The sequence below is a fragment of the Spodoptera frugiperda genome, chromosome 5 (assembly GCF_023101765.2).
Source record: "Spodoptera frugiperda isolate SF20-4 chromosome 5, AGI-APGP_CSIRO_Sfru_2.0, whole genome shotgun sequence".
Classification (NCBI taxonomy): Eukaryota; Metazoa; Arthropoda; class Insecta; order Lepidoptera; family Noctuidae; genus Spodoptera; species Spodoptera frugiperda.
This window is the reverse complement of record NC_064216.1, coordinates 6,566,025-6,591,856: the sequence shown is the minus strand read 5'-3', so window position 1 is coordinate 6,591,856 and position 25,832 is coordinate 6,566,025. Positions and strand designations below refer to the sequence as shown.

The window sequence follows — 25,832 nt, the reverse complement described above, 5'->3', positions numbered from 1 at the left end:
CTCCCACAGTATTACGGGGAAATAAACATACACATTAGGTAATATAATAAACATTTGAAATAAGCTAAGTAAAGCCATGCTTCGGTACAAATTCGAAATACCACGGCCTCACAGAAAACCGACGTGAAACAACCCTTGCGTTGTGTTTCGTTGTGTGAGTGAGGTTACCGGTAATCTTTCAAACTCCATGGGCGGCGGCGATTGCTTACCATCAGGTGATACGTCTGCTTGTTTCATAAAAATAAAATAAAAGTACTCAGTATGCTAAACTTTATTCTTTATTTATCACCAAAACTGTAATCACACTTTGGTACAAAATCAACAAATCTCGTAGTAACGATAAAATATAATCATTAGGTACATCTAAACAATAGTTGTAACAATAAAACAAAACTATACAACTCAGCACTTAACGTAGTACAATATAATATGTTCTCTAAAATTGACTTTATTTTCATCAAACAGACTATTGTGGTAAAACATAGTTATCTTCACAGTAGGTTCTATAATATATCTGCTCATTTATTAACACAATGACAAATATCTATTATTTTATACAGTTTCAGTAGACAGGTAAATATGACACAAAGATTGAAGAATTAATGATTCAAAAGTGGTGGCTACGTTATAAAATATGAATATTTAACTACGACGAAGGTCCCACGAGTACTTTAAGAAGTAGGAAAAATTAGCTATTTTATTTATTTTACAGTTAACGTTCTACTCTCTGGCTTGTTTGATGTTCCAGGTACAGGGAGGTACATTATGTGGAGTGGATTTCTGTTTAACAAGCAAATATGGGAACGACCCAATCCCAGGACCAACTCCATAGCTATTGGACCGTTTTGGAAATAATAATAACGTTTTATTGTACGCGATATGATTCAAAAGACAAAGGAAAACATTTCAGTTCACTGGTTTGTGGCATAATTGTAGGATCGAAAGTTATTTTGTTTCACTTTATTGCTTCCTCAATAAATCTATCACTTCAACGTTCACTTCCATTAGTAGATACATCATTTACTACGGAAACATTTATTTACACAATGTCTTCAGTCACTAATAAAAGAAAATAATACGAACTCTCCAACATGAGGAGAATGGGAATAGCACTATTGTCTGAAAGTTATCATCATACGGATGTGGTAATTTGTTCAATGAGATGATGTTCCCTGCGGCGGCAGGCGGCGCGACACGAGCCGCCGCGCGACCACATGGTGCCGCGCGTCGCCAGCCCTTCGGGCACAGAGCGCGACGGCCGCAGCGGCGGCGCGCGGCGGTAGCAGTCCGGACACTGCGCGGCTGAGCAACACGCGCGGTCCAGCGGCGCCGCGTACGACAGCGACTTCGGCAGCCGCGAGCCACACGTGGGCCCCGGCCACGCACAGTACGCCGTCGCCCCACCAGCGCTGCACGCGCACCAAGCGGGTTCGCAGCGCGGTGGCGGTGTCACACATGGACACGATTCCACCAGTGTGGGCGCAGGAGCCGGCGGCGGCGGTTCCGGCTCCCGCTTAGAAAATCCAACGAAGAACAACAACATTGCCCCTGCCAACGTGGCTGCCGACGAGAAATAAAAACCTGCCCTCGGCACTTGTTGGTTGATGTAACCTGTCACGGGTACACCCACCATGACTGGGATAGCTTCAGCACCTTGCACGAAACCTGTACATTCAGAAAGTAAGTTAAGTATTTTATTGAAAAACCCATAAATCTATGCTTAAAAGGGTGGCATCAAATATTCTTACCCCAAACTCTTGTAAAATGCCGACCCCGAACACGTTCCATTGTGAGCATCTTCATAGAATATAAATATCCTCCTAAACAAAGTCCATACATCCAAGCAAACAGCACGTATCCGTGATAGCCTTCCACGCTGCTTAGGGCGAGCATTGAAATACCTGCAAACATTGTATGTTTATAACCTCTGCAAGAATGTGTACGTATCGATATGAAGCCATACAAGTTTTAAAATTGCTTACCTATCCCGACCATTGCTGTTTGACAAAGATATTGCTTGGAGACGAGGCACTGCGCTGACGGTCGCACTAGCACGAGCCCAAAGCCAGCACAACCGAGCACCGCAGCGAACCCCAGGAACGTTTGTAACAGCACGAGAGCACTCTCTTCTAAACCTTCTTGAAAACCTTGTAAAGCCTATTAAAAAAAAAACAAACATTAATATTAATCGCAAGAACTTTTGATTTCCTAACTTTACCAATTAGACTTACCAGAAAAAAGACGGGAGTATAAAGTCCAAAAGCAGCAATCCCGGCGGCCAGCAACAAAACTTTCGCCGGTCGAGAGTGGAGAGGGCTTAAATCGAAGATTGGTCCTCTCTTTAGGCCTTTCTTTTCTTTTACCTATCACAAACACAAACGAGTTTATTTAACTATGCTCAATCAATTAAACTTGGTCGTAACATCTTTAAATTGCCAATTACTCTCTAAGTAAAACGTTGAAAGCAAAGTTGTGAAAATTATAACTAAGTAAATGAAATGTGTCTTAAATAAAATTAGTGTAAAGTTTTCAGTGAAAATTGAGAGAAAACAATTTGCCGAAGATATAAATCGGTGGGTTGGGGGAATAATTTAAAAAGTTTGCTCTTACCGGCCTTACCTTTCGTCTTTGGTTTTTGAGGTGAAGAATGGCGCGTCGTTGGGGGTGATAAAGCGACGCGCTGCGGTATACAGCACTTAGGAAGAAAGCCAGGACGAGGACGCCAGTGACTGCTTGTAAGCCCAGGCGCCAACCTAATTTCCTGGTTAAAATTACAATAGTTAGTTTGTAAAACATTTTTAATGAAGTTTAGTCTTACTTTGCTAACCGAAATTAAAATATTTTAAGCTTTATGTTACCAAATTAGATTTTACACAATTTTGCGTTTATGTTTTGAAATATTTACCCTACAGCTTCCTTATAAGCGACGCTGAAGAGTGCGATGCCCACTCCTCCGCCCGCATGGGCGACCAGCTCTACAAACTGTCTTCGTCTTCTGAAGTAGGCACCAAGGACCAGTCCAGCGGATTCACGTACGAATCCGCATCCCACGCCCAGCACAACACCTAAGTTTCAGATAACAGATCATAGATATTGGATACAATATGCAGACAGACGTACCTACTATTCTTTATCTATCGATAAAGTCTGTCTCGTTAGTGGTTGACAGCTGAAAACCAGATCTTACAGTTTTTCCCAGGTTAGGTGGCAAAGTGATAGAATAGCATACAACTGTACAGGGTTGAAAAACTGTTACAAGAATAATTACACATGATTTTCATTAAGTACGGTACGGTACCTAAATTATTGAGATGCCAAAGTTGGTAAAAAATAATTTGCCGTTATTAATGTAGTTCATTATTGTTATTTGTTAATGTTTGTTTGCTTACTGCTTTAGAAGATAAAGTTTGGTATAAAAAGGTTATGAATGAACGCATATTTTACGAGTAAAAATATTTACATTCAGCATACTCATTTTGAATACAAATATTGTGGTTTTAAACACATGCATATCATGAGTTTTCCACAACATATTACAAAGTAACAAATAACTCTATGTTTACGTCCGTAATGTATTAAAGAAACATTGCCATGTGGTGGTAGAGTATAATAAAGGTATCACCCCTACTCTTCCCATGGGTGACTATACATTAGTAGACATCACACAACTAGGGGACTATACATTTCAGATTGGACCCAGTAGGGCTGATGCCTGATTTGGAGCTGCGGACTCCAGCTGGAAAAGCAGGAGTAGGAACGGAGTGGTTTTTAGTCAGTAAGAGTCTGACACTCCCTCTCGCCTCGCCCAAGGCGAGAGAAGTCATTGGATGATTTTCCCCCTTAAAAAAGCCCATTAGCCAGCGTATCGAGCGATAAGAAACTTTGTTCCAAAATATGCTATACATTTGACGAAGACAGAGCACCAATACTCTCTGACAAAGTAGAAACATTTAAACCACGAACCCTTTTATGTAAAATGGCTCATAGTTCCACAGTGCACTGTCATGTGCTGTTGATTATAAATCAGAATAGATGTCGAGTGTAATTATAGAGAAAAAACCCACAACGTTGCATGTTGTTATTGAGCCCCATACAATATGGCACAATTCCAAACTTGGAAAAATTCCCTACGAAATCCCATTACTGCTGTCCGATCCAAGAATCGAATCAGTGTAGCAAAAGGCAACATAAATATGTAGTACATTTATGAATTACTGCGGTTCCATTATTTTTCTGCTGTTTGGTTTGACTGTAAACGAGGTTGAGCGGTTCTGCAGAAATAAATAGTATAAAAACTGAAACGTAACTTTCTTTTCTAAGTAACGGACAATATGCAAAAAATGGTATAAAATTACATTTAATTTGGATAAAACTAATCAAAACCAAACATCTCAAACATTAAACATATCTAACATTAATTTAACCCTAGTTTCCAACACACGTGTGTAGTAACCATGCTTGGCAAGCAACCTCGAATAGTAAGCAAAACTAACAAGAGGGCTTGATTCAATATACAGCGCACCCTGTAGCCCGCAATGTGTGGAGAGGATAACTTATTGAAGCGAACCCGCATTTTATACTAAACTTAGCTTCGCCATTGTTTCACAAAGATAACACAAAATTTACCACCACTGAATTCGAAAATGAAGAGTTTTCTGCTTCAATTGTTGCCGGTTAAAATAAAGTGTTCGTTCTTCCGAGCCTTAAAAGCACTTTATATTGTTTTGTTTAGAAGCATTTTCCTTAGTTTGTGTTCTGGTGAAGTTGTTTGTGTGTTCAAACGATTTACAAGTCATGATTGGAAATCGAAATAGAATTTGTTGTTGAAACTAGCTTTTGGTTTGACGTTAATTTCCATTTTGTCAACCAATTTTAATACTCGTCAAATATATTTTAGCAAAAACATCTAGATTCTCGTATTTTTTGTCGTATTTAAGGTTTCGTTGATTGATATTAATTAGTAACAAAATCCGTCAAAATCGGTTTAAAGAATTTCTTTATCAAACACGGTGCTTCTAAATTATAGTCTACTAAAAGAAGATTCATCTCACTTTTCTATTAAAATTTAAAAAGAAAACACGTAAAGTAACCCTCTATATAAAACTTTAACAACGAACGAGCAACATAACTAGTTTTATCCAGATTACACGGGAACACACTTACCATAACTGAGTAAGGTCTGATGGAGCTGCGTGGCGAATGAAGTGAAGAGGCAAGCGAGAGGCAGTAACAGGCCGCCGAGGAGTGCCACCAGGCGAGGAGATCTTCTACGACCTGCTGCAAATGCACCTGCAGCTCGAGATACTCCCACGCATAGTGCACCAGCCCAAACTAGAGAAGAAGAAAGGGTTAGAAAGGGAAATTTGCCTTTTGGTGTAATACTACATTTATGCTTATTTTGAATTTTGAGCACAGAATCCATGTCTAGTAATAAATATTAGTTTTTAGTAAAATACACAAATGAAAATAGTACAAATCAATCACTTTGCAATATCCATTCAAAAAAGTACACAGTCCGATATTGCGTGTTTTAACTGTATAACATTTTCTGTTGACTTTTCTATAGTTTCGCTCCCGTTGACGAGGGCCCCACGTTTCAATTCAAATTCGTCGGATTAAAGTTTTGCGGGCTTGCTCCCTGTGTGAGGGAATTAGACAACTTTCGGGAATAGATTAATCTCACGTATTCAACGTTGTATGCTTGTTAATAACGAGGTTACACGTACACTTTGTTTATTCTAGAACAGTTCGAGTTTGACTTTCGACATGATCCTCGTTCAGCGCTTCCTTTAGCTCGAAAATTAGGATAATGTGAGCTGAATTCGCTTACGGGTTAGTTTCTCTAGCAAACTGTGCTTAATAATGGTGCATCAACGTTAAGTTAGGTGTAAGTGTCACGTAACTTAATTGGATAGAGATTTTTAGCTATCAGAGATTTTAAATGTTGTACCTGGACTTTATCCTTAACTTTTTCAAACGAGGTTTAGTTATCTCACACACTTCACGGACTTCTAAAAGTTTTTCATATACACTTTTAAAAGAGTCGACATACCAACAAACATTCGATCTGTTCGCATTTTTGTGTAAAGAACCCTAAACACGGTTCGATCAGCTTTATCAAAGTGTCAAATCACTTTTCAACGCGAGAATTAAAGGCTCAGTCGATTGTCCTGATAGTCCCATGAGGAAGTAATCAGGGCGAAACGTGTTGACAAAGTTTTTTGTTCGAATTTCAGGACAGGACCTAACTTTCAGATTCTCGTTAATTGATTGCTGTAATCCAATTAGTAAACGTTTTTTGAAATAGTCAGGTAGGTACCTATTGGCTTTTTTGGATGTTCGAAATTGGAGGCGAAAATTGGAAGGTAAATTTGTTCAAAGAGTTTTCTTATTTAGATTTTTTTTAATGAAGTGGATATTATCACTATTTATGAGAAAAATTTCAACATTATCGGCGAGATATGTATTAATGTTTTTAAGTGTGATACCACGTTGTGTTTGGTTGTGTGAGTGAGGTTACCGGATGCCCTATTCCTTTTCCCAATTTTCACAATCTCCGATTCCCTAACAACCTTTAAATTCCTAAACCCCAAAAGGCCGGCGACGCACTCGTAACGCCTCTGGTGTTTCGGGTGTCCATGTGCGGTGGCGATTGCTTACCATCAGGTGATCCGTCTGCTCGTTTTCCACCTTACACCATAAAAAATGTACTTCTTTAGATTTCTTACAAAGAATAACTCGACTCTGGGGAACAACGTAAACCTTATATTCTTTGCATTATACACATATCTGGAGAATATTTTACAACAACAAAAAAATGTTATCTTTTAAAGACACGTTTCCATATTTTGCTTTATTCTCTAAGAGTGGAATTGTTCTACATTTTCTGATACTTTTCCTTGGGGACGAGGCCGGAGTTAAATCGATCTCGGGTTACATCGCAACACTGACACAGACGGACGTACAATAAAATCTGAGCGATAAAAGTCCTGCTGGTGTCAGGAGGAAAATCGTTACCTCCGAGTGTGATGTCAACAATAACATTTGGATCATTGTTCATGGGCGACGAACGGTAAAATTGTGCCGAATTGAACTATAGAGGTGTCCTCCATTGCTTAGTTTGATCAATAGATAGCAATATGCTTGTTATTGTGTGGAGGGAAAGGTAAGCTACTTTTTCTATTTGTATTGTTAGTTCTATAAGAGTGAAACTGTGCCAAACTTTTTGTACCTACACTGAATTTTTACGACTCAACTATTGAACTGAACTTACGCTGATCAGTATAATGCTTACAATAGATCAATAAAGCAGATTTCTGTTAATTAGCTCAATATCATTACGGAATGTAAACATTACCAGCAATGAGTCGTTAGATCTCCACATACAGCCTTATCAGAGCATTATGATAACAGACAATAGCCCCATTGTGTTCCCGCACAATGTCATGTTCGATGCGAACGGAATTGCAGATAAATTCTTATTTTAGCTCTAATTAGTCCGCTTAAGATAGTGTAGGCGGTGAAACACATTAGATAGAACGTGAGACTTGGGTAATTTGGGAAATCCTGCCCCCATCCACCCATCGTTCCTTGATCTCACTAAACACAATTATCCCCTACCAAAATCCCGTTCCTCGATATAAATATTGTCGTACGCATTATCTCTCCCCCCGGGGTAACGTTCGAAGAAACCGTCGTACGAACTTAAAACCGCCATAATTAAATTAGCCTTCAGGATATAACAGATAATGAGATTCTGTCGATTTTATCTCCGAGACTTAAGAGTTATAATTGCTTGAGCCCAGTCCGATATTTATTGCCTTTTAATTTTTAACAACACGAAACTGGATTAAAGTAATTAACGTTTTTAATTTTATTGGGATAATGCGGTTGTGTTGTAATAAAATTTTGCCGATATTGATCCGATGTAAAGTGAAATGAGGTTTATGTTTTTATGACGCGTTATGAGATAAGTGCGAGGTTCGGTAAGGACTTGTCCCTTTACCAAGTCTGTTTCACCTGAACTTGTTAACGTCGCTAAATTCCAATTTGAAAGCGGCGCAAATGGCGAACCTGGCAGAGTTATGTCCGCCGCCCCTCCTCCCACCACAGACAACAAAGACCTGGCTCATAACCGAAATTACTTCTGCCTCTTAATATTCAACCCGAGTCGTGAATCTTGGAAAATTAATTCAATAAATCAACCTGGTCCACAAATACCGGTGGTTAGGAAAGTTCATTTACTTAATAACCAATATTAAATTGTAGTTGTCAAAACACAATCTCCCGGCTTTGCTCTCGTAAATTACGATTAAACACAGACGTCACTAAAAACTTAACAAATGTTAACTGAGGTACAAAGTTGTAACAAGTGAACAGACGGGGCTCTTTATTAAATTGGACCTTAACAAAATGATAGTAATTAAAAGTTGTGAAGGTGAACTCGTTTATTTTCAGTGTGATGGTGTAACGCTTTCATTTTGCGTCGTAAATATTTTTTTTCGTCGTTGTCTGTTTATTTAAGTATTATATCCGGAGGGTTGCCGTTGATAGATTACTTTTCTACTTCCAGTCCCTCGTCGGGCTCGGCTACGCATTCAAAATTATTTTCTTCCTCAATCTTACATTCAGTTATGACATATAAGAGCTATTGTCGTTTCCTCGTCCTTACTTTATTTCTTATTTGTCATCTCTAATAACAATAAGTAATATACAATCCTAATGCAAGCGAAATTCTCATTTCACGTTCGATTGGACTTTATAAGACAGCACCGTACAAGACAATAATAACGTAAGTAACAGCAACTGTACTGGAGTGGAAAATGGAGTAAGATCCTGTCTATAAATAAACAATGACTTTAATCTTACCAGCGTGATCAGCAGAGGGTCCGAGGTGTCTCAAGGCATACACATGAAGCGCTCCGTAAGCTAACTGCAACCCAGTAGACAGGAGATGGGCCAGGAATGCGGCTCCGCACACAATCCATCTGCAAACCACACCTTACTTAAACAAAGGTCATTTTCTAAAACCACTTCGCAAGAACATAAGTCACCACGAACAGCTGATGTACCGAGTATGTGCCGTCGTGCATGTAAATCACGCCTTAATTCTATCGTATCAGAGATCCGCGAAGCGAGGCGTGCGAAGCCCGCGACATAATTAAATTGCTGCGATTATTTTACCGCAGCATAATTCTTGCGGCGACGCTCTGCCAGTCTGCAGCAAGTTTACGAAGTAATCCGTGTTTTAAGGCTTACCTCTATTACAGCAATTAGTAGTGTGAATTATTAATACACTCATTACTACCTTAAAGGGACACACTTGGGATTCAGTGAGTGGGTTCTGCTCTGTTTACCTCACATATATTATGGAAGCGCGTAAATACAACTTCCATCTATGAACATAAATTGTTAGGAAAATACCTGGAATATAATTTTAAGAAATTCTTATTTCATTCAATGCGAGACAGTTTGAAAGATCTATTCAATGACATTCAGATGGATGTGAAGACGGGGCAAAAAGATTTTTCAATGTAGCGTTCGCTCTCCGCATTCAATTTCCTCGTACGTAGTCCGTTTTTTGTCATGCTTTTGGACATCCAGGAAGCGTCACTCTATGAAAATTCGCTAAAAGAGTTGTGAACGTTGACAGAGGTTGGATTTTTCCCTATTATATTCTGCTATTATTCAGAATAACATTCAAGAAATGGGTTACGGAATTTATAAATAACAATTGGATATTCAATTTTGCAATTTAATTTATTCGTTTCAATCGTGAAAAAACATACATTTGGTAGCAAAAACATAGGTACATTTGGGAGGAAATTTTAAATTAAATCGTTATTAACATGTATGAGGAGGGGCGGTACTGTCACCGGCAGAAACCTGCGCCATTATTAGCCGCGGCACGCAGTCAATATCCGAAACATAAATTCGTTTACCGTCCGATGAGACGGTCGCATTATGTCCGTATCAGATCCTTGAATTCCCCGATGACTGTACCTTCGCGTCGAATTTATCTTGTACCCGGAATAAAGTTGCTTCACGACTGATGATGATATTATATGTCTTCATCTTCTGTCTTGTCACGAACTCGGGGGAAATTCGAGATTCGTGTTCACGAGCTACATAGCTTGTCAGAACATTTATCTGCGACTGAAGAGGTTAATGACGTGTCGTGTCAAATCTTGGGTTCCGAATCTTATATCCTTAGTTACGGGAGCATATAATATCTCAACACCTAATGTGACCCGAGATTATTACAGTGATAATGTAAATCAATATTGATGCGTGACCGAGTGACTAGATTACATGAATTATTCATACAATAATTACGAATTTCGAAATTAAAGTGTATCCAATTTAGTTGTTTAGTGTTCTGAGGGAGTAAACTGTAGCCAATAATTCAGAATCTGTAATTAATGCTTGATATTGGACGTGCTCGAGTAATCCCGAAGGATTTTGCTTAATCTTGGCTCAGGATATCTTACTACCGCATGCACATAACGTTGTAACTTAATTCTTTACTTGATTAAAACGGGATCTTCATCAGGTGTTCGAAAAAAAATATCGTCTTTCCTCCACCCGAAGGTAAATAAACAAAAAATAAACGAACGTCAAAATAATCCAATCCTGTATTAGGATTATTTCCGTTTTGTCTTATTCAGTTACTCGTCTGACTTCACAATTTATTTCGTTTGGAATGTGATAAGATATATTGATCGAGCCACTTTATAGGAGAGCTGGAAAGTAATAAAACAGTAGGTCGCCACTTATCCGTGATATTTCAAAAGTTTGTTTGATGAACATGGTTACTGTCAGTCGTTGAATTTTATCGCTGTGAGCTTCTGAATGTATCTTTATACCGTATTATATTTACTGTCTGGATTTGGAACTAGTTTTGGCTCTCGTACGTATTTTATCTCCTGTTGCATACTGTAAACAGCGGACGGATCAGAATTCTTGATTTATTACGTTTTTCTCATTGCGAATCAAAAGGTTTTCGATTCTATCAATCGAGCAATGGATGTTTTTCTTTTTTTCACAAAAACTGGGAAACTTACGTACATTCTTGATAATTCTCTGATATTCATGTACTATTACCACATAATATTTGGTGGGATACCCGCTATAGTCTGTAACAGAGTAACTCAAACCGAAGTTAATTAAGTTGACCACCAGCTATGAACATTGAACAGACCAACTTTTCCCTAACCTAACTTGGGCCAATGGAGAGTGCTCCGGAGCATTATCAACTCTAACTTTCAGCTGTTTCAGTTTATATGAAGCTAATAAGCTGCTTACTGGGTGAATAGCAGTTGACTGGTAAATTGTTCAGGGAATGCCACTCATATTTGTACTGATGAAGCTATGTGGACCGTATTGTTTCACAGGTAAGTGATAAATTCCAATGGCAAGATTGGATATAAAAATAATCATACTTCTTTCTGGTGATAGATAGCACTCTTTTACCTATATCTCATGGGTTTAGAAGAATTAAGAAGCAAGATAAATTACACCAAAACTTACGTTTTACCCGGGCATTTTTGCCAATCACGGCCCTGCCAAGCTTATAGGGCTTCCCAAAATAGATCCCATGGGGCACCCACCTTGCTAAATTAAGGTTTTCACTCAACATAAAATAGAAAAGAAAGGTGTATACACAGTAATAAAGCCCAAAAATATCAACCACACCTATTTCAAAAGTTTTCCTTATGACAAAAACTTGCAAATATCTTTTGTCCGTCGTTACGTTGACAAGTTGCTCCCTTGGGTGGGTCCCGTGGAAAGTTGTGGGACTAAAGTGAGTAGTGGTACCTTTAGACGTGTACCTTATTGGTAGTGTCACTATCATTAGCTAGTCATGCTGAGTGAGGGATCTCAGTTTCGATTCTTAAATGGAGGATACATCGTTGTTCGGTTTTCGAAAATTCTTAATTTATTATAACCTAGCGTGATGTGCATATCATAACGTCCATACACCGTAGCGGTACATCGTATGAACGCACCATTATAAAAGTTATTTTTGTTTATTCCTGATTATTTTTTACAAGCTTTTTTGCAATTGTCTAAACTTATATAATTAAGTACATAACTTTAATTTTGTACAGTTCTGTTGGCATGTTTTTGTATTTTCTACTGCGAATCGTGAAAAACCTATAATTTACTTATTGTCACATTATACCACATTGTTTACTCAAATTGTACAGCTGTTGGTTTTCCATGAGTTTAAATAAATAAATAAAGTAACTATTCTTTTACATACCCCCATCCCCCCTCTGGGTAGAAGTGATGTTTGATGGCGCGGGTGTCGAGCTCTCGGCGGCGCAGTGCGGGTACGGTGCGGTGCAGGGAACGCAGCTCCCGCTCACGTAGGGCACCGCCTGATGACTCTTCCTCGCCATCTGGCCATCCATCTGTCAATAATTTGAAGTTGAAAACAGAGTTGAAGGATTTTGTCTTGTTGAGGTTCTTCCTCGTTCTTCTCCATTCGAAACAGCACTTTGGAACGAGCGCCTAGCTTCACTGACGGACGGACTGATGGACAATTCAATTTGACTTTTCAAAAGTGCCGAATTTAGGATTAATTGAAATAAATGCTTTGACTTTGACTTTGTTGTGGTTTAAGTCCAAAAAAAAATAATGGCTCTCATAAAGCCTACTGTAATATAAATATTTTTATGTATTTTGTGTTACTTATTTATCTTTAGTAAGCAACACACACAACAAAAAGGAAATAAAACAATGCGCAACATTATATGACAGCCATTTTCCTATTTTTATTTGTCATTTCACCTCTTAACAATTCAGTTTACGTGAAGTCGATACAAATGGCCGGGGGTTAGCAAGCGTGTTACCAATTGTTAACCTAATAATAAACATAAAAAACGGAATTCAGTACCGCTTATATTTTTGTATAGTCTTTTATACCTATTTTACGACAGAAGCCATTCGCTAGCTCTCTTATCAGAAAAAGTACCATTTTGCAGATCTCAAAAGAAGTACGTAAAAAGAGAATACTTAATTCTTTAAAAGAAGCATTCTAACGGAATAAACTTTAGACAATATCTACAAATTGTTCTTTCCTTTTATTATTTCCCTTTGAATTAGCAGTCGCACACAAAAGATAGAGTTTCAATGATTGGCAGACAAAAGTAATTCAATTATCGTTGCCCTGAGGAATTAGATTGTGTGCTCGGAATCGCTAAAACTGATTATACGCCAATGTGCGTACGGGAGAGTGTTGCGTAAGTTAAACTTTGTTGAATCGGTTAAGTATGTGTTCATTGGACGTAAATCTTTTGGAAGACAAAACAACTTGAAAAGTATCTCTTACATGTAAGGATCACATGGAAGCAGGCGAGCGACTAAGTGCTGTACATCCGCCTGCTAGCCATACGTTCGTTACAATAAAATTGTGTTGACCGTTGTTGTCGGAAGAAATATGTTCGAGCGGAGTTTTTTGAGCATAGAAAAGTCGCCATGTGTTTTTCCTTGCCTGACTTAGACCGCGGAGATTGTGAATCTTTACAAAGAGCTCCCAAGATTTATATCCGCGATAGAATAACGGGAAAGACGTTTTTGGGGTAGTAAGTTTAATTTATGTTCTGTTAAATATAAAAGTGTTTAATGGAGTGGAAAGGGGACGTGCCAAGTGTACAATGTATTTTTTTTTCAATTCTATTTCTATACGTATGTTGCTACCTTAGAATGGTACGTTTATGGCTCTCGCAGTTACAGATGGGACACTTATATACCTACCAATCGAACTTCGATTCTTCGACTAACTAACATAGTTATAGTTGATTGAAGAAATCGAAGGATAAGAAGACATTAGTGATTTCATTATTAACACGTTAACTGCCACATACGTCACCGGTGACCTACGTTAGTGGAGGATTTGCCTTCAACAGTTTTCTGATGGCTGTTAAAGGCTTAATGTTAGTGTCGACACTATGTGCTTAACAATTCCTTGTATAATCCATGGTGGCTTAGTGTTAAAAAATATAAGTGTAAAAGGATGCTACATACCATAGTGCGGCAAGCAGGTGTAGCTGGTGGAAAAGGGTTGTCGGCAACGGCAGCGCGGCGGCGGGGCGCGGGGCGGCGGCGGCGGCGAGGCCGACGGCGAGGGCGACCACCAGCCCGGCTCCATCAGCCGGCCATGGTACCCGCACCCGCACCCGCACCCGCGCCCGCGCTACCTACACACAGAATAAAATAACCTGTATCTTACTGTTTATGATATAAAAATGAAATTATGTCTACGGATTTACAAATTTACTGCTACTATAAGCTGAGGATTAGTAGAAACGGTAAGTAAGCTCACTGGTCACAGCATAGATAAGTCAGTAAATACGATGTCAATAACGATAGATAATGTTAGAACAGTAAGCTGTTCATTAATTTAAATGTAATAAGAAAGTTACGAATAGGAGACTCAAGTGTGAAAGTTGTGCAACTTTTATGGAATCCTGGTATTCTCTATATAGTATATACTAATGTAAAATTTTCGCAATAGGTTTCATTTTAAATTACGATTAGCCAATCAAAAAGGTTAAACTTCAATAAAATTAAACATGATATAAATACAAATTGAGGTATGAGTTCACCACTTATCGATGAAAATTCAATAAAATAATACATTCTCTCGAAATTTCGAAACGCACTTGACCGACAAAGTGTTGGCAGTGCGACACTTCGTTATTTTAATGATCAAACGAATGCATCGTTAGTCGACGATGATTTGTAAATACAATAGAATGTACAAAATAAAAATATGTGTTACAGGAAAAAAATACATGTTCTCATGAAAAAGTTCTCACGTACACACCGAAAACGTACGAGTGTGAGAGAGTCATGCTTCAGCGCAAATCGGCCGGTTCGACGGAAGTGATGCCACGACCTTACAGAAAAGTGTCGTGAAACAACGCTTGCGTTTTGTGTTTTGTAGAATGTCTGAGGTTACCAGTGGCTCGATTTCCACAATATACTCACTACATAGATGTAAAATTTATATGGAGTAGTATGAGTATGAGAGACTCGTACTACTCCATATAAATTTTACACACCATTATATGTATATGTCGACACCAGCAATTTATACTACGCTAACTCAAAAAGCGTACTTTACAGTAGAGGCATTTAAAGGGAAAAACGTGATAACTTTTACATTAATTAAGATACTTTTTTGAAATTTGGTATGCTTAATATTTAATTTATTCATTGTAATATCTCATATTTATATTTCCTTAATTATTTCTATTTTTTGATTTAGTGCAAGTTAGCCGTATATAAACGTAATTCATCAAAAAAAAATTACATCTTATACACGTCTAACTTATGTTAGCGTAGTGTAGTACGGGACGTCGTAGTGCATGATCAATCATCTGATGCATATTTCAATATTTTATTAAGAACATGTACTTACTTACAAAAAGAATAGTCAACGTACCATTAATAAACTAATTAATACGTTAACACATAAGTATTTACTATGTAAAAGTCGCTAAGTCGTTCATTTTACAAACGAACAAGTATACACACGAACGCACTAAACTACGCTAACTATGAGTTAGCGCAGTGTTGCACAAATTTTGACCAAAGTGATCCCCGCGCACACTCCGCTAATAATAGTTGGCGTAATATAAATCGAGTGATTTCAAAAAGTACCTTTACTTAGCGTTTTATAAGATTTGTAACTTTCTTATTTTTGCATATTTCTTCAAAATTTTTTTATGACGTATGTAAACACACATTTTAAGCAACTTGGCATAAAAAAGTTTTTTCCAAATTTCGAGTTAGCGTAGTATAAATTGCTGGTGTCGATGTGCGCTTCGGGGATTAAATATCGTGACGTTATATTTTCACAAAATAAAAACTTGAGTTTCAGGAAAATAAAATACGTGTTCAAATGAAGCACAGAACTTCCATTTTCCTGCAGTAATTTGTGTGATGCGACCATGCTTTGAATCTTAATGATATTAATTTAAATTCGTAATTTGCATGAAATTACTTCTCTAATCTTTGTAATAACATCTTTAATCAATGTTACTTTTAAACAATAAGGAATTGTGACTTTATTTTCCTTGTTTATTAATGTCAATTTTACAAGCAAACGTGTTGTTTGGTTGTTATTAAAAAATGCTTTTTTGATGTTTGTTTCGCTCAAAATATTACTAGCGTTTTTTAAAGGCTTACTTAAACGTAGATTGAATTTAAAAAATATAGATAGAAATATTTGAAGTACGATTGCGATTAGTATTATTGTATTGTCTCTTATATTATTCTAATGAATTTGTCTGTTTTTCGAAAATTTCTCAGTAGTAGCACGGAGTCTGGAAATGTGCCCGGTATATGGCAATAGGCTCACCACCTATTACATGGGACTTACAACATAAATTGTGAAAAGTGGGTGTACACTGTGGCATTACGTGCCATAATGTGCACCTCTGCCTACTCCTTCGGGGATTAAAGGCGTGACGATATGTATGCATGGATTTGTCTGGTAACCATATCTCGATTATCAATATAAACAACATATTTAGATTTAAAACATACGAATATCTCAAACAAAATTGATGGCAACATACTTTCAACTAGGGAAATAAAAATTCACACGTGAACTTTATGTAGTTTCTCACCTTTTACAAAGTTGGCAGCACTCGGGCCGGTTGTAGGAAAAACTTTTGAATTTTCTTCCTAGAATAGCGGTCGCAAAACTACGTCACGTCGAGTTTATCGACAACAATATTTTCAAAAATTCATGGAAACATCACTCAGGGAAAGCGAGTACGGTCTATACTCTAGACGCCTGCTTATCAAACTACCCCAATCCCTTTTCAGTTTTCGACTTTCTTTCAAAACCAATAAAGTTCAAATTATAAAACATTTTTGGGTAGGTTTATGTGCTGTCGTATCAACTCACGTCGATGATGCGCCGAAATGGATGTGGACATGATGAAATTAAATTTTCGACAGACAGTGGGATCTAGTGTATTTATTTATTTTCAGCTTCAATCAACTTTGTATCATGTTGATTCACCGTGAAAATGTTCAATAAGTAATTAATATTGATTGTCCTTTTGATATTATGTCTTTTCAATTTAAAGTTTTTCAGATTTCTAGTCAAAGAGAACTGTAAATGCAATCGTCAAGTAAAAATCAATTCCTTTAGCCAAGCTCTGCTATTGGTTTAGAGGAAATCCTGCAACATAATACGTCAATCTCGTTGATTCGTTCGTATCTATATCGTGAGTAACAATGAGAAAGTTGAGTGATTAGCAAGGTGAGACGCAGAAATACAATATCTTAGTCAGCTTATATGAAGAATAGACTTACAAGTGATAAATGCTGAGTCATCTGCCATCAATTAATCTCTGGATACTGATACAAATGACTATTATTACAGCATACACACAGAAACGATTCCCAGTAATATAAGTAATCTGTTTAAGTGTCCAATGTATTATACAGCGGCACTTTCAACGTCATTAGAAGCATCGATAAAACGTGCTCTTATTTTAATGAATCGTTACAACCCGAAGTGACATTAAACGTAATTTTAAAACACGCCCGAACCGGATAATTAGAGCTTTCGCTTGGAATCCCGGATAACCTGACAATTAAGATACGGATAACAGCCGTGCACCCGCTTTCCGATGCAGTGGGCGAGATAAAACCTTATACGTGGGACTCTATGGCTTAATAAAGACTAGCCACAGTTAAGGACGCGTTTACACTTGAATAGTTACTAGCACAATAAGTTTGTGGTAATAAAAATAGGCCAACAAATAAACATCAACCTAGATCTATGTAAAGGCCTGGTGAGTATTTTCGCTAGTTTTACTACCTACCTAGTAGTACTATTTTCTCGACCCAACGTAAACGACCCTTTAACAAAAGTTCATCGAACTCCGAACGATGTGCAATGGCACAATTAATTGCTGAGTCATTTCGTTATCTTAGTACCAACAGTATTTAATGGAAGTACATTTAATTGTAATGTGTTTAAATGGACTTGCTGCGGTGTGTTACGTAAGGTAGGTACATTAAAATAAATATCACTCGCCTCGGATGCAAATGTGGGATTGTTGTCTCATCCACCGAAATTATTCGTAAATTGTGACGTCGGAAAGTGAAAATGTGTATCGCGAAATGGAATATGTATATTTTGGCGAAAATATCATCAATGAAAATATGAAAGGCACAAATTGCTTATTGATATGACGCGGTAAAACATGGAGGTTGGAGTTTGGATGCAAACGGAATCATTAATATGCAACTGCTTTAATTACTTGAATAAAATTGGTACCTTTTTATATTCAAACTACATTTAAGTTGCATTAGGTGTTGCGTCAATTACGTCAACTACAAGTTTATGCATAACTGCGAGGGACAATCATACCTACATTAAATTTTCATGAGCTTTCTCTATACTTCGTTAGCAGACAGTAATGCTGCAGGCACACATAGAGTTGATAATGATTTCATGAAATTCACGTGGAACATTATGAACATTAGTCCTTTTCTACTAGCATGACTGTCGATTATATTATCTCTATTACGTACAGACCAACAACCACGCTGTGTGGCAGTCGCAGCATACCATTTAATAGCACAATGAACAAGGATAGTCGGGATAGTAATAAACAAGTGTGTGGCGTACCTAGCACAGGCGCACCGCTCCAGGCCCTCGCTCACGCTGTACACGCTGGCTCGCCGCATCCGCCGCGGTGCCGCTAGCTGGCCGCGCGCCGCGCCGTCACACGCCGCCTCTCCGCATCCCTACACCCGCTTTATCCAACCCAACTATTGCATACTTTACACCACACAACGTAAAACAACGTTCACTGAACACACTTTCCTTCAACACCACAAGTTTTTGTTTTTGGCATACTTTTCACAATTTAATTGTTCCAGAAAATTGTCGTTCCAACAAACACATTCACGCACACATCTTAAAGCGTCCGTTCGCTTTTCACCATCCTTTGTGGGTTTGTTTAGAGATGATTATCCGATGACACAGCTGGCTCCGACATATCTGTGGAAGGAAGGAAAATGTTTACATTATTACAAAATTAAATGCTTTGTTTTACTGTAGGAATTACAAATCTCGTGAAGTGATAATGCCGGTAATGTTTTATTCCCTTTAAACATGCGGGAACTGTGCATTTCGTTGGAAAGATAAACATGAATGTATTCGGGATAGTCTCGGCCTTTAGCATAGCTTTTCCCGGATCTTTGATCGCTGTTGAATTTTGTGAAATCCTATTTTATCCCTCGCGTCCCTAAAGGAACCTTTACAAAGTTCCACATGAGTCGTGAGATACTGTGATGAATGAGTCAGTGGGTTTTGCCTTTTCGATTAAAATGAAAACCGTAAGGAGAACCTGTTTACCGTCCAACACCTTATGAAGCAGAAAAAGGGGTATTTTATTATTCAAAATGTTCTTTAGCGTATGTATGAGTTATTCACAGACGTTTTGCCGTGGAATTGGAGGTTTCGTTTGTTGCTAGGAAGTTTGCGATCTATGAGTGTGTACACTGTGTGGTATCAGATGAAAGTTTTATTAAATCTCGTGTCCTTGTACATGTATGTGGTTGTACGTGTCGGGGCGGAGTTGGTTTCGGTTGTTATTCGGAGTATAATTTGCATTGAATGTGCCGCGGCCCGCGAGGCGATTGGAGTGTGATCGTAGCCGCACCGAGCACCACTAGTTTGGTTAGCGACACGGAAATTGGCGTGTAATGAACTACTACATAACCAACCCTAGCATGAAACAGAACAGTAGGCTTCACATGCCTACGCATGTAACCTACTAGTACGTAGTCAATGACTATGCCAATTTAATTGATGCTTTGGAAATTGGGAATGACCTACATTGTTTTGAATGTATTGCATTTATCTGATGATGTTGAAGACATAAAACCGCATCTAGTCTTTCACAAAAGTTTTACGAATTCTATTTTTATGAAATTAACGTGGAACATGATATCATTAGTCCTTTTCTACTAGCATGACTGTCGATTATATTATCTCTATTACGTACAGACCAACAACCTTGAATAAAAATATGTACTATTTCTACGATTGTTTAGAATATAAATGTCAATATAAACGTGCCAATACGTACATACGTAATATGCTTCTTTACGCGAAAGATTCCATGAACGCAGCATAAAATATGAGTAAAACGCACCAGGTATTTCAATATTGCACATATGGGAGCAATGTTGGCGCCCGGTATTTTAAGCCGAGTACACATAGGACGCAACGTCGGATCTGACGTATATACGGTACGGTGTGCACCTCATCGCAATGCTAAACTCCGTCGACTGATTCATGAATACATTTTCCCCAGTTTCAGCCAGTCCTGCGTTGCCCAATAGTTCACCAAATGTTTGCAAACTCTGATATCTGGCCAAAATTAGTTTCCTCTACCGACTTTGATGACGACGATGTAAACAGTACCTTATTGCAGTTTCCTATGATTGGGATATCTTGTACGCTTACTGTGTTCGGTGAGTTAACAGTTTCTCAAGAAATTATTAGTTTATTCACACTATAGATAACTATTATCTAAAAAAATATTTACTTTACTTTTAACAAGTTAGGTAAATTTACAGGGGCTTCTAAATACAAACAGATCAATCTTGTTACATATAAGAATACTTAGCTAAAGTAAAAATTTTACGAGATTTAAGTAAATTATTCAAAAATAAAAGTAAATGAGATCGAAGGATCCAGAAGAAAATAACTAAGCAGCTTTATTCGCAACAGATGCTTCAGTTAAGCATTAATGAAAAAGCAATTTTCATTCGCCGTATTCTATGAATACTCATTGCACGGAAGCATTCTTTAAGAGCTTATTTAAATATTCCACGGCTGCAGAATTCGTTCTAAGTCGTTTGCATTTTCTTGTTGTTAAACTCTACATAACAAGTTAATTCATTGTTCAAACATTTTCATAATTATTTCAGACGTTTATGAGCGACAAAATGGAATTCACTACTGTAGTGCTAGTTCTTGAGACATTTCTCGCGGACTCTATGGAATGAGATAATGAGATGTTTTCGTCCAATGAGTATATTTAGGTCAGTACTGATTGCATATAATGCTATGGCAATAAATCTGCAGGTCGGGAACGCCTGCAGGTCTGGTTCCAAGACATCTGGACGCTAGGTTAATTTATTGAAGCCATTACTCAGGTCGGGGACGGGCGCCACACAGTGACGTCACGCATGCCAATGTACGCTTAGCTTTTTCCGTAGCTCTCTTTAATAATTGACTACCATGTTTCATTCAAATGCTTGCCTCGTTAACCTTAATAGTTTCTATGATTTGTAGATGCCATTACCTCTAAAAGAAGAAGTTCCGTAATGGGACCACCGATTAAGAAGAACAAGAGGTATTTCAGTTGACAACTGTCCTGATGAAGTATTACTTTTTATGATAAAACTTGGTCATTTCTGTCGCTGTACGTGGACAGTTTTTGCGTGAGGATTTCTCCCTGAACGCTCGTCTTGAGGAAACTTTTTCTGTTGCATGAAAAGAGTTCGTAAATAAAAAGTTAGAGACGGTTCAGCGTTGGGTTAGCGGGCGCTTAACAAACTTATTAGAACGAGGATCCTTGATGTTTTCATTTTTCCTGTGTTAAACTGACAAAGCAAGGCTTGTATTGGATAACTGTATTTGTTAGTGCAATAGCTCAGTTCACGGAATCGTCCATCCGTTCAATGTTCAATTTTCCTAAAAATCCTTTGTCCGTACAATGCAATATTCTTTTCATTTTCGGTACAGCGCACAGAAATTTCAAAAATTCATTTGACTATTCATGCTCTTTTATCCAATATGAAGTTGTATGGTATCCAGATAAGCTGACAGGGGGCAGTAATTAAATTACCATAGTCAAAGCTTTTATTATTTCCATTTACAGGTATTTTTTTAAGTCAAAATTGTGTCTGTTCGTCTACCATAAAAGAAGCCAGTATCAAAGCAGCAAACACAAAATATATGTTATCCTTTTGAGTATCTTTTGATACACTTCTTTTATAATAAAAAGTTATTATTGACAATTATGACCAGGATTACCTTCAACACTTTTCTTTCGGTTATAAATAAAGACTTCATTATATCGTTAAACTTCCCTAACGTATAAATAAAATAATAATACGCCGTGCGTCTGTGCAATATAATGAACGTACGAAATCGTTTACTTATCTAATAATGCGCGTTATGACCAGAATTTATGTTTATTAAACTTCTTAATGGTGTAGTAGCCGTAAGTTAATGTTGAATATTGACCGACATATTATTTTTGTAGTAGTATTTCAAGATAAAACTATTGATTTATTAGCACCAATTGTGATTAGAAAATTCTAGACTAAACTTCTACATATAACTTCTATGTTAACTTGTTTATATTCTCAAATAGTCTTCAAACACAACACTACCTCCCATTAAGGCCGTGGCAGATACATTTAGAACACCTTATATAAATGAAACAAAATCTTACATTAATCAACTTTTACTATTAGATAGTTCTACGTACACACGAGTATAAGTTAAATTACACTTCCTTACTACAATCCATCCCGACTCAAGGAAAATGACAACGTAATCTAAGACATTTGCATAACGCGGGAACGCATTATGACATCACTTCCGTTCAGTTTATCTATGCGAGATTGCTAACAAAGGAGAAAAAAGGTTTTATTTCGTATGTAGATTTCTATCGTTGATATGAAAGGTTGGATCATTTGGGATCAATTTGAGGAGGCTTTTGTAAAAACGTTGCGAATCCAAAGCAGTGTTTGTTCCATTCCTTTTGATGTTGACTCAATTATGTAGCTTTTGTTTTGGGGAAATAAGTCTTGTATTTTTCTGGTTGCAGTTGTTCATTGAGTTCTTAAGAGTGTTTGTGCTTAGGTGCATGTTTTAGAATGTAGAACTTTTTTTATTGTAACTTTCGTGAGACATACTAAATTAATTATTATGTTATCGGCTTACTCAGGTAACTGTTTGACGAGGAACTCGAATAGTTTCAAGCCATGCTAGAGGCTCATATTCATATTCATATTCATCATTGCGCGATTGTCGCGCTGCTACTAATCGAGTTCCTCGTGTTAGCCGATAACATAATAATTAATTCAGAACTTTTTGTTTATTTTAAAAATTTACCAACTAAACATGTTGAATATATTATTCATGTTTTGCATTTTCTACTCGATACCTCAGCTGTTAACAGTTCCATTTACTACCGTAACAATTTGACCAAGTTCATGACTTCAAGTTCACACGAACCGATGTTCTTGTACCAAATAGTTATTGTACCCAAATATGTTATAACAAAGCAATAACATTAGCCTTCCAAAATAGTTTTAGGAGCTGTAAATTCTGGCATAAATCAACGTAATACAAGCCTCATTTGAGGGTCTTCCTAATTCACTATGATTTAGTCGTGTTTAGCATCCATTGGAATGCCGAGTGCCCCCTAAATGGGTCCGCATTGTTGGGATGAAATTGAGTGGATATAGCACCATAATCCATGGTTTTGAGGTTAAGCCGGGAAGCGATGTGGCTTTTGCACCGTCGTTACTGCTGATTAAATCCTGTATATTGGACTTTTATTGAGATCAACTGGCCAATTTTCTAGGGTTATACATAAGTTTCATTGCTAGTACAGTTGTAGGTTAAATTAATAACACTACGTGGGTCTATACGAGGTATAATGAACAGAGATATGAAATATTTTTATTGTATATCTGTTATTTTTCAATTAGGGTTACCTATGAGTAGATTTTAACCGTAGGTTACGGTATGTTTCAAAGAGCCATCAGACCACCACAGATGGGGCCCAGTAGGGCTGATACCTGATTTAGAGCTGCGGACTACCTAGCGGGTTTACCGGGGCTCCGACTCGAAAAACAGGAGTCGGAATTGGTTTTAGTCAGTAAGCGTCTGACACTCTCTCTCGCTTCGCCCATTGCAAGAGAAGTCAGTAAATGATTTTACCTCTTTAAAAAGGCTACGTTATGATTTGAAAACTAAAAGAGCGAAATGTTATCACTATTTGATCAGAGCTGTCTTCTTAATAATTTTTGACTTAAGATTATGTTCGTTCAATGAATCCCCTTACAACCTACACACATACAAATGCATAACATTAACAGCCAATAAACAAACAATCAACTCCGTCTTTGAACATAGAATATAGTTTACGAGACGACAGAACTTATTAATAAATTATACGTCCCAATATACATATACGAGGATAAATAGCCACCAAACCATGAATCGCAATGACCCGATCTTCCTAAATTACACTGTAAACAAGAACTAAACGCGAAATTAAGGTCATAAACCCAGTTTGTAGGTACTGTGTTACTCTATCAACCCTTTATGTCCTTACAGCTTTGACATACAACTATTGTCCTAAGTTAGAAAGTTATTCTCTTCAATAATGGCGTTTGTCCTTGAACTTCGTATGGCGGTTATGCTCTTTTAGTTTTGAGTTTAGTTTGTTTTAGGATGTATAAAGATATGTTGATAGTGTGAAATGTTTTCATAGTTACTGGAAAGTTGTTTAGATGTTTTATGGGGCATTTATGAGTAATGAGTACAAATTAAGGACGTGTGTGTATCTACTTAAAGTGTTGTTTTTTCAATGAATGGGCGGTTAGCAATCAACTTGATACGAATATAATTGTAGGTATAAAAATAAGTAATCGAAAAATCGTTCCATTGCATCCCAATACGTTCAGCAGTCTAGACCTATTAGAATAAATTATCTTTAAGTATTGATTGTCACAACTCTTTCATATAGGACATAGGACACATTCTACACACGAGTAACCCATTTCAAGTTCTTTAGCATTTACCACATTCATCAATCTCATCCTTTACGGTCGACCTAGATGGTCACTTTTATTCCCGTGATTTATAATGCCTTGTTGAGCTCAACTCTAAAACTTCCACTGAGCACAAAAACTACTAAAAACTTTATGTCACTAGTGGTAGAAAAACAGTGTTATTGACAAAAACATGTCACCATAAAGAGTTTGAAAAACGAAACATACAAAATAAAATGTTTTTTATTGTCGCAGGAGGCTCTTTCGGTAGAGCTCTGTGCATAATACACCGGGTAACATGTCAAACTCAGTTTATGGAGAATTTTAGGACATTGGAAATTCAGTTAGTCCTTGATGTTGCATAAATCTAACTCACTTCTCGGACGGCACTAAGTAGACGTACGATTAGTTGCAAGACATTTTATAAAAAACAGTAAAAATGAAAGTTATAATAAAGAATATACCTAAAGAAGTTAATTTGAAATTCTTTCTTAGAACATACATAGCCAAAACTATATATTTGGAAGTTGTCTGTAACAGTTTAAAGTTTATGAGTTTTCGTGAACTCAGTGAACGTAGTTACGAGGACTCACAAGTAAAGTTAGTATGGTAGTTAAACACGGAGTTTACTACAACACTTTCAGTTGGTTGCCTCCCCTGTCTCTTATATTGCTAACGTTTAAACCCTTTTGCAGCAAACGTGCGCATTCAAGTAATATTCCCGCTTCAAAATTAGTTGCTAATATATTCAATGGTTTATTGAACCATTCACCCTGTTCTATGAATATGAACTATGTAAAATTACGAGACATTCCCCCTTGGATGTTTATGTATAGAGATTATTTTGTGAGAATGAAGCGCTTGTGGTGTGTACGGAGTACGTGGTTTTGGTTTTAAACAGATTACTGAGATGTAAGTATTTTATAGTGTTGTTGTTCAATGTAAATAAATAAACAAGAACATTTTCTCAATATTAGAAC

The 25,832-nt window shown here is 37.3% G+C and overlaps 1 protein-coding gene across 3 annotated transcripts in view; it reads right to left on the bottom strand.

Annotated features, from left to right (window-relative positions):
* Positions 1-260: 260 nt before the first annotated feature.
* The window catches only part of LOC118271952 (monocarboxylate transporter 4), a 63,865-nt gene continuing 38,293 nt past the window's right edge, over positions 261-25,832 (bottom strand). The window contains exons 2-12 of one of the 3 annotated variants that reach the window (XM_035588222.2): positions 18,668-19,042; positions 14,032-14,204; positions 12,266-12,416; positions 8,869-8,987; positions 5,164-5,331; positions 2,906-3,065; positions 2,611-2,761; positions 2,232-2,363; positions 1,983-2,157; positions 1,749-1,901; positions 261-1,665 (exon numbers count right to left, since the gene is read on the bottom strand). In XM_035588222.2, the coding sequence (XP_035444115.1) occupies positions 1,133-1,665; positions 1,749-1,901; positions 1,983-2,157; positions 2,232-2,363; positions 2,611-2,761; positions 2,906-3,065; positions 5,164-5,331; positions 8,869-8,987; positions 12,266-12,416; positions 14,032-14,155 (1,866 nt within the window). In that variant the 5' untranslated portion in view covers positions 14,156-14,204; positions 18,668-19,042 and the 3' untranslated portion in view covers positions 261-1,132. The remainder of the gene's footprint in view (positions 1,666-1,748; positions 1,902-1,982; positions 2,158-2,231; positions 2,364-2,610; positions 2,762-2,905; positions 3,066-5,163; positions 5,332-8,868; positions 8,988-12,265; positions 12,417-14,031; positions 14,205-18,667; positions 19,043-25,832) is intronic. The other 2 variants (XM_035588223.2, XM_050693698.1) reach the window with 2 other exon arrangements.